Source organism: Capsicum annuum, chromosome 3 (assembly GCF_002878395.1).
Source record: "Capsicum annuum cultivar UCD-10X-F1 chromosome 3, UCD10Xv1.1, whole genome shotgun sequence".
Lineage (NCBI taxonomy): Eukaryota > Viridiplantae > Streptophyta > Magnoliopsida > Solanales > Solanaceae > Capsicum > Capsicum annuum.
Window position 1 is genome coordinate 10186678 of NC_061113.1, and position 9680 is coordinate 10196357.

At 33.3% G+C, this 9680-nt stretch overlaps 1 protein-coding gene and 1 long non-coding RNA gene across 2 annotated transcripts; one reads left to right on the top strand and one right to left on the bottom strand.

Moving 5' to 3' along the window:
- Window positions 1–2830: 2830 nt before the first annotated feature.
- On the bottom strand, window positions 2831–3858 carry LOC124897277 (protein TAP1-like). The gene is made up of 2 exons (XM_047410258.1): window positions 3412–3858; window positions 2831–3053 (listed from the first exon to the last, which is right to left on the bottom strand). The coding sequence occupies exons 1-2, from the start codon at window positions 3653–3655 to the stop codon at window positions 2998–3000; spliced, it is 300 nt and encodes a 99-aa protein (XP_047266214.1). The 5' UTR covers window positions 3656–3858; the 3' UTR covers window positions 2831–2997.
- Window positions 3859–5888: 2030 nt separating this feature from the next.
- LOC124896510 lies at window positions 5889–7247 on the top strand. Its single transcript, XR_007052854.1, has 2 exons — window positions 5889–6577; window positions 7020–7247. It is a non-coding gene; the product is annotated as an uncharacterized LOC124896510 (long non-coding RNA).
- The last annotated feature ends 2433 nt before the right edge of the window (window positions 7248–9680 follow it).

Here is a 9680-nt window from a genome sequence, read left to right on the forward strand (position 1 = left end):
TAAAATAGCTCACTCTTACACTTTGGTGTATGTGAATGATGAACGTGTGACTAATAAGCTATTGAGTGTGAGTAGTAGCTTACCTACATATGAGTATATTGATTTCTTACCACTTGTGGATGCTGTACATGTTGTGCGAGTGGATACACTAGTTGATCCTATAGATGACGGAATTGACTCTTCTAGTAAGATCGATTTGTGTCCACCTAGTGTTGAAGCTATTGTGTTGAATAAAAGTACATCGTTGTGTGAAAATTATGTTGACCAACTTGTGTATAAAACTTGCCCACCAATTAAGAATATGTATGATGTGATTAATGAATCTCAAGTGAGTGAAGAAATTGAAGATGTTGGTCAAGGACAAGAGGGTGAACCCGTGATCCTATGGTGTTGTAAAGATTCTAATATCTGTTTGGCTCATAGGTTTAATCATGTGCTTGACATATCTTTGAAACTTGATATTGTACCTAAAGACCGAATGATCTAACTTTCTTAGAGATTAAAAGTTCCAAATCTGTCTTCGGGTTAGATCATTCGGTCTTTAGGTACAATATCTTGTTTGGAGATAGTCTAATCACTCCTAATGAACCTAGTGGTGCAAGTGAAGTTGACGGCATGGCTTGTCTTGGAAGCTATATCCTATACGTTAACCCACTATCATGTGACAATATTCCTCCTCAAGATGAAAATCTCTTCTTGGAAGATAAGAGTACTCTTAAGGGTAGGGAATGTGTAGTCTTGAAAAAAAATAGTCAATCTGGTGAAGATGACCATGGTTTGCTTGATTACTTAGGAAACCCGAATTGTGATTATTCCTTGAAAAATGATCTTTCTTGTACTCTTTTGCATGACACCCCACCCGTGCTTGACAAATATGGTGACTTGAATTGTGATCTCTTTGATGTTAATGGTGGTTTGTGTCTACTCGAGGACCCTAGGGAAAATGTGTCATTGTCTCTTTGGGGTGTTGCTCATATCCGTGCATCCATGTTTGACACACTTGTACTTAAGTTATGTGAACCACAACTTGAGGATGTCAAGTTGTATTCTTATTTGTGGAAGGGTCCAAGGATGTTAAAGGCTTCTTGTTACCTTCATGGGGTTGGACAAATTGAAGTATCTTGTGGGACTCTTGGAAGCGCGCTTAACATCATTTGTAGAGGGAAACCGAGTTCTTGGGCAAACTACTTGTCTTGGATTGGATTGTTGCATGGTAGTTTCCCTATTCTTCCTATTGGTATTCTTCCCTTGATGGAATACTTTCCATCGGAAAGTGGTTGGAAAAAGAGAGGTCCTACGTGCTTGCAATGTCCCTTTATCTCTTTGTGTGTTCCTACTTGTGAATACATCTTGGATGAGAATTGTGTCTTTGGTGCCTTTCTTCACTACCTATATGCATATGATGATATTTATGGTGTTGTTGGATATACATTGTATGAGAGACGTAGTTTTGATTTTTGTTCCTTATTTCTTGGTGTTCATCCGAGCCCTTTCCTTTGTGATGTTGTACAAAGGCTTTTCATAATTAACAGAAAGGATCCTTGGTTGTACTCAAGTGTGTACGACCATGGAACGATAATGCTAATTGTTTATTTTGCTAACTCTAACCCTCATGCCATGAGGATGTGTGCTTGTTTGTTTCCTCTTTGATTTTGCAAGGTATGGATTTGAGGTCGAATCTTTTTCAAGAAGGAGAGGATGATACAAGTACGACCACGAAGGTGGACATATGTGAGATGTATTGAACCTGAGACTTGGAGTGTTCAAATGAAGTGCAAAGGAGGGCTTAAATAGGCTCCAAAAATAGTCCACATTCTACACTCCAAGGGTGCCAAAAGTGAAGCATTTGATTAAGGGGTCTTTTGGACATTTCACACTATTTTTGTAACCTACTATAAATATTTGTTAAGTCATTTACTACTTAGTTTTTGTTGGATATTGAAAGTTGTAACACTTCAAGCATTTCTCTTGTGAGAAAGACCCCTATAGCCGAAACTTGTAACTAGGGAAATCAACATTGAGTGTGGATTCACTCGTGTTGGAGTCAAGCTTGGAAAAGTTGGATGCTTGGGAGATCGAGGTCCCTCTTGTTTCAACGTAAGAGATAGGTGAATTGTTGTGAGTAGTGTTAAGGGTCCAAGAGTGGAATATGCTCTTGGGTTCTTAAGATCGTTCCTTCATGTAGTCTATCTATCTATCCTTTGTTTTATTGTAATTGTTGTTTCTTGTTCTTATTAATTTAACCCGTGAGGTGTTGTTATTGTTACCACCTTGTTGTTTTTTTATCTTGTTTCATATTGTTTGTTGTTAAATCTAGTTTGGGTGGCTGTCTTGGTGTTAAATCTCACCCTTATATATCGTTATTGTATTGTATTGTTGAATCCGAGTGTGGTCTTCAAAAGGGTCCTCGGATCTTTGATCTTGTGGACCGATTTTGATGTGTGTTTCGTGTTGTCCTTGTAATTCTTGTATCACTCTCACATCTGAGATAGTGGTGTTTCTCTTCAGACCTCACTTGATGGAAATATTATTTTTCACCTTATTTTGAATCTTTGAAGTTAGAGTTGAAGATGAAGTTTGTTTTTGTTATCATTTTGACAAATAGTAGTTAAATGATTGAATACTCCCCCCAACCAAAAAAAAAAAAAAAAATACCATAAAAGTTGATTTGCGCATGCAATATAATTTAACTTGGGTCATTTAAATTATTTTTTTCAAATTTTCAATACAATTTAAAATTGTATTTAATCATATACTGATTTTCAAATAAAACATAAAAAAAAAAAATTAAAAAATAGTTCTCATAATCAAATGAATCTGTAATTTCTCTTTATTAGGAGATACAAGGAGATGCAAATGAAGGTTGCAAATCAAAAGATGGAGAATTCACCATAGTACCTCATTAACAACATAAATCGTGATTACATTTCATTCATCAAGTTTATTTTCTGATTTGCTATTGCTAAACAATTAGCATAGTAGTACACGCCTTTGTAATTAGGTGCAATGTTTTGTTGAACACTCCTTCCGGCAGCTGCTCATTAGCTCCTCATCTGAGAAGAAAAAAATTGTTAAAATAAGTCATATGTTTGACTTATTGAGACAAACAAAGATGGGAAATAACAAATTAGGCATAGGAATAACAAATTACCATAGAAAAAAATATATATATCAAAGTTCAAGAAGAATTTGGTGAGTTATGTGTTGTGACCTCTTTTTGATCAACTCATAGTAGTCCAACTCATTTCAGCTCAAGTAACTTTTTAGTCGATTTAATAGTCCGTTGATTTATCAACGTAATCCATTTTGATCTACTCAATTCAGCTTAATTGACCCCATCTGTCACCCCTAGACTATACTTATTGGAAAGAATTATTGAATAAAAAAAGATATGAAAAGAAGTACATATACCTCGTTTAAATTTGAAGCAACGTTCCATCGAACAAGCAATCTTACAATTAATCAATGCTTTAGAAGAAATGGAAGGAGGATGACAAGTCTTATCAATGCAACGCGATGTACAAATAGGATCGAAGACACAAAAATTCTCACATTTTTCTTCACAAGTAAAAGCATTTGTACCACTAGCATTCATAATTGCTACAAAAATCATAAAAAGGAAAAATGGCAATGTTAAAACCTTTGTGAAATTCATGATTTGTAATATATGTATTCTTTTTTATATTTTTGTTTGTGGGTGATTGACAGACTTTAAAGCAACACTATTTATAACCAAAGATAATGCAATCGGCTAATGAGATTAGACTATACAATTTTTTTTTGGTAATACTTTGATCATAAATATTAGACTAGTAACTCGTATTGGTAATATACCATAAGTAATTATAGTTCACATTGGCTATACATTTTTGGTAATGATTAATGGACATAAAATCTTGACCATTAATCATTTTTCCTTTCCTTTAGTACTTAGCAGTTAACTTTTAAAAAGTTTGATTATCTTTTATTTTGAAATTTGACCATAAATATTAGACTAGTAACTAGTATTGGTAATAGACCATAAATAATTAAATATGGTTCACTTTGGGTATAAATTTTTGGTAATGATTAATGACCCTAAAATCTTGACCATTAATCATTTTTCCTTTATTAGTAGATAACTTTTGAAAACTTTGATTATCTTCTATTTTGAAATTGATTTTGGTCATAATTTTTTTCCCCAAATATGTCTCCTGACTGCAAATTGATTATTCACTTTTCACTTTTAAGAATTTCTGATTAGTTAATAAGAATTAAATTATCAATATCACTTCTTTACTTTAAAAAAAAAAAATGATTTGTTTTCCTTTTTAGTCCGTTTAAAAAAGAATGACCATTTACTTTTTTGACAATTTACAAAAAAAATAAAATTAATTCTCACTTTCCACATTACATGTTCAAGACCACAAGATTAAAGAATATTTTGGTACATTCGCTATAACTTTAATTTAAGACCGCACGATTTAAAAGTTTTCTTTATTTTTTAAAATTTTGTGTCAAGTCAAAATAGATCATTCTTTTTTAAACAAAGAAGTACTTGTTAAACAATAGTTATCATTTCGCTTTATTTAATGTGATCCGATAATTAGAGATCAAAATAGATCGCATTGTCTAATAGAAGGTTAAAATCGCTTAGTCGAATATCACAGGGGTAAAATTGAAATAACACGATAACTCGGGGACTACAACAACAACAACAACAATAATAATAACAACAAAACCAATGTATTCCTACAAAGTGGTGTCTGGGGAGGATAAGATGTACGCAGTTCATACCGCTACCACCGAATAAGTAGAGAGGTTATTTCCGATAGACCCCCGGCTCAAGATAAAAAATAAAAAACAAGGAGGATGAATGACACAACAAAAACAAACAAAAATAAGAAATAATAGAAATGAAACTAGAGAAAAAACGAAATACGAGAATGATAACTCAGGGACTAAAAGCGTCATTTTCCCCTTGGTTATTTTCCTATTTTTTTAATTAGTTGTCATTTTTTCTTTTCATTATTATGTCAATTTGCTTTATTCGTGAGAAGTATCAGGAAAGAACCTCTCTGCATACACTTTGCTCTCTTCACTTTGTGAAATTTCAGGAAAAATTTGATTGTTGTTGCATAATTTCGTGTATATAATTTTCTCTTTTAACAACTCCTCATTCCAGTTCTTTAGCCATCATTCGGCTCTATGACATATCAAAAGCTCACTGTGGACCTTAGGGATTGTTTGGTATAAGAGATAAGAAATAAAGAATAACTAATTTTGAGATTAATTTTAGAATAAATTTATCTCATATGTAGTTGAGATAAAATGCATGAAATAATCATAAGGGTGACTGATAGATGTTAAATTAACTCTATTTATTGCCAAAGATTTTAATTGAATATAAGACAAGTTGGAAGGCAATCTGATAATGAAATTAGGCTACACCCAAGCAAAATAAATATAGTTCAATTTGGCTATAAACTATTTTTGGGGTAATATTTAGACCATAGATATTAGACTAGTATCTGTAATAGACCATAAATAATTAAATAACGTTCACTTTGACTAAAAAATTTTGGTAATGATTTAAAGACCGTACAATTATATTTTTGGTCATTAATCATTGCCAATTATATTTAATAATGCCGAATTATAATTAGTAATGTAGTCACGTAATTTTGTCAAAGTATTTTTTTTATTTTTTACTTTATCCTTCTGTGTACCCTCAATCATATGATTATAAATCATAAAAATACAAAAATAACAACCCTTAACAAATTTTACCTCATTCTAATATTCCAACAATCCACTCAATTAAAAAGCGACACCTCACCCCTCACCTAACCACCCCACTAACTACCCCTACCCCCTACCTCTAACAAACTTAGAATATAACAACCTGAAGGGAAACCTTCCAGGAAAGAAAGAATAGACACACCCCCGACCCATAGCCGCATACCCCATGTACATCCCTAGAGGTTCTCTTCCATTTAGGGAAAATACATATACATCCATATAGACAGAAAGAAAAAGGGGATCATCTTTTGGGAGCATAGAAAAAGGGCGCCATTTTTGGCTCTTCTCTATCTTTCCTGTTCGCAATACACACTCACATACTCTCCACCCACCATCACTCTCACATCCCATCCATCCACCATGGACGCACACACAGAGAACTAAACAAAAAACGCACACTATACGGAGAGAGTCGAGAACGCTATAGAAAAACTGTGAGAGAAAGAAGTAAAAACTGTGGGAAGGAGCGAAATTCCGGATCGCCAGTCACTGTTCCGGTGATCTACTCGCCGGAAAAACGTTAATCCACCTACAACATGCCGGAATTCAGCCTATTTCAGTCAGTTTCTTTCACTGTTAGCTCACCGGAGTCGATTCGTCGAGGTTCTCAGTTCTCCGTCGAGAATTGGGTCTGAGTTTCATCGCTGTTTTTCTGAAACGAGTCGATCAATTTTGTTCAAGTCAGTCCGAGCTTTGGATTATTGAAGTCGGGAGTTCGTTGTTGGGAATTTCTGTTCAAGGTATTCCGGCGCCGCTCCGTCAAACAGTTCAATTGAAATAATACGTCAAATTTGAGGTCCATTTCTAATCTTTACTTTTTACTTATTATCTCCTTGTTCATAATATTCGGTGTTATGATTTAGACGTTGTGTGTTATTTGAGCTTTGTCGATGGTGAATAATTACTTGGTTTTGGTTCATTGATTGATTCCGCTGATTATGAATTGCATGATGAAATGGTATTTCGAGTTTGAGAATTAAAATTGGTTATTTGGAAATGAGTGGAACGAGAATTGACACTTGATAAAAAAATGATAATTTTGGTTGGTTTGATTCATGAGTTATTGTTTGATTTGAAATGAAGGTTAATCAAACTTGATAGTATCATGATAAGTTGAACGGGGTAGGCAAACGTAGGTTGGGTAGGCAAAGGTTAGATTTGTGGTCTGTTGAATGTTTGAAATTTTGTTGAATGGTTTGGTTTGGTCGCATTAAAAAGATGTATTTATTTTGTCGAAGGATGCCTCAGGACCTTTTGTACTTATTTACCGAGGATGCCCCGACATATCATGTACACAAAGCAGGTTCGTGGTGAAGGCCCACGGCATCGGGTAAAGCATTGCAGCTTAGCCTAGGATTAGTGTAGGGTAGAATAGGATTTACATTTTCGCATTCTTTTTCTATTTTGGACTGTGTAATTGGACTGAACACTAAATTTTGGATTATTTTGTTTGGTTTTGCTTGATCGATTTTTGCGTGCTTTGTATGGTTTATACATTCATAGTGTCAAATTAGCCGATACTCTCTACCAAGTGACCGTGGTCGAACCACGGGATCGAGGGGTGCCTAACACCTTCCTCTCGGTCAACAGAATTTCTTAGCCGGAATCTCTATTCGCGGATCAGTCTTAGAGTCAAAACCGTTTTGAAAAGCATTTTCCAAAGGTGACTTGGCACACCGGATTATGTCAAGTGGCGACTCTGAGTTTTGAATATAATGAATCCTTTTCGAAACTAATCCTCATTTTTGTCACTTTAATAATAAAAATTCTTTCGAAACTTAATCGATAATCTTTTGATTGAAAAAGGGGTGTAACTAGTAATACACAATTATATTTCCTTGAGAAAAAGTGAATATTTTAGATGTGGCATATAAATTTTGAAGATATAGATGATAATTTTGTAAGTTAGAATGTAAATAAGTAAAGATATCTAGAAATACATACTCAAAATTAAATTGCTAATTTGTCTGCCATGTGACCTGGAGATCAAGTCTTAAAAATAGTCTCGGACAAAAATGCAAGGTAAGACTGTGTGCAATAGATTCTTGTGATCAGGTCCTTTCCCGAATCCTGTTTATAGAGGGAGCTTTAGTGCACTAGATTGACCGTTTTTAAAAAAAAATTGTCAGCCAAATTTGAATGTCTATTAAGTGTTACTCCCTTCATCCATCTTTACTTGTTCATTATTGACTTGACATACACCTTAAAAAATAATAGATAATAGGAATACTTTTACTATTCCTCTATTTGAATATAATAATTTAATATTTTGAGAAATGCATTGAATAATAAATAGTATTTACTAACAAAAATAAAATGGACACAAATAAATAAATTATCTATTAAATTTTCAAACTGGACAAGATTATTGGACATCTATTTTATGTACATTGGTAGGTAAGTGATTTTTATAGTTTGGATATACCCTTAAAAACTACTCATTCCTAAAAAAAACTATCACAAACCAAATGATGAGATCACCCGAGCACCAACTCTACTCTAGATAAGAAAACCTTACCATCCAACCAATTATTATGCGGAAATTCAAATAACAACCTTTATATAGTTAAGCAATTCAATTATGTGTATCAAATATAATCATAAATAATTTTTTTTTTACAAATATATATATATTCAACAACTTAAAATGTTATCTAAGACCTAGTTTAAACATGTACAACAGTTTCTATAGTGAAAATAGACAATTAAAGGCAACTTATGCCTGAATGAGATGCAGAAGCTGAAGAAGAGTGCATCTTCACCCAAGTTAAGAAACTACGAATCAACCTAAAACACACCTGCATTCTAAAAATGATATAGCAATAGTAGTACCAGAACACCACACGTATCGATATGCATCATCATCCGACTAAAATTAGTTCACTATAATATATAAAAATCAATAAAATGACCAGCATGACAATCTCGTATAACAATTTAGCATTAAATTCACAATCCTTATTATAACCCTTATAATCTCAATAATTTTCAAGTACCTTTAATAATTCAATTTACTCTATTTATTTCCCCAAGCTTTTCTATGTTCCATTAGGGCGAGTTTCACTAACCATTAAACCAATCACTAACAACATTCCTTAGAGTACGCAAATCCGGCTAACGACTCGACTAACTCAATACTACAACGAATACAATGACCACAACAACAACATTAATTCAAAGGTCGATAAAGCCAGTACACAAATTGTTATGGGAACAAACAGGAATAATAGACAATATGATAAGCAAAAGAAAAAAGAAGAGCACACACAAATTTTACATGGCAATTCTTGACGGAAAAAAATCACGGCCAGAGGAGAAGGAATTTCATTATAATGAAGAAGAGTATAATGAGGAGACGAAAGTCTCAATGTCTATGTGAACCACCGAAAAACAACCCACTAAATGCATTTATATAATACGTGTATACAAATAAGTAAAAATAACATAAATCCCAACCTTATTAGAATTATTTACACTCTCTCCCACTTTCTTAATTACTTTACTCTCTCTCCCGATTTATATACAGGACAAGACCGACATATACATAGAAACCTTTGTATATGACAAGGCTAACATATACATAACAAGACCAATTCATATACATAACAAGTATGACAAAGCCGACATATACATAACAAAAGCCGATTCATATACATAACAGGGACAACATATACATAGAAAGTTATAGATATGTATTTTTAGGGAAAATGAAATTTTCGTAATTTGTTTGAAGAGATGAGATTTTTTGTAATTAGTGAAACTTAAGTTGTGGGTTTATGTAATTTTTACTACAAATAAATCCTAAACCCAAAAACATACAGACCCCACAAAAAAACACAAACATGGATCACACTGCAAACTTTTCAGGACCCGATCAATAAAATTCGGGTCACAAGATC

Bases quoted from the DNA above. Each gene is read 5' to 3' on its own strand.
- LOC124897277 (XM_047410258.1), bottom strand. From the start codon at position 3,655: ATGAATTTCACAAAGGTTTTAACATTGCCATTTTTCCTTTTTATGATT. The intron at 3,054-3,411 runs GTATATGTACTT...TTTTCTTCTCAG, and splicing joins TTGCTTCAAATTTAAACGAG to ATGAGGAGCTAATGAGCAGC.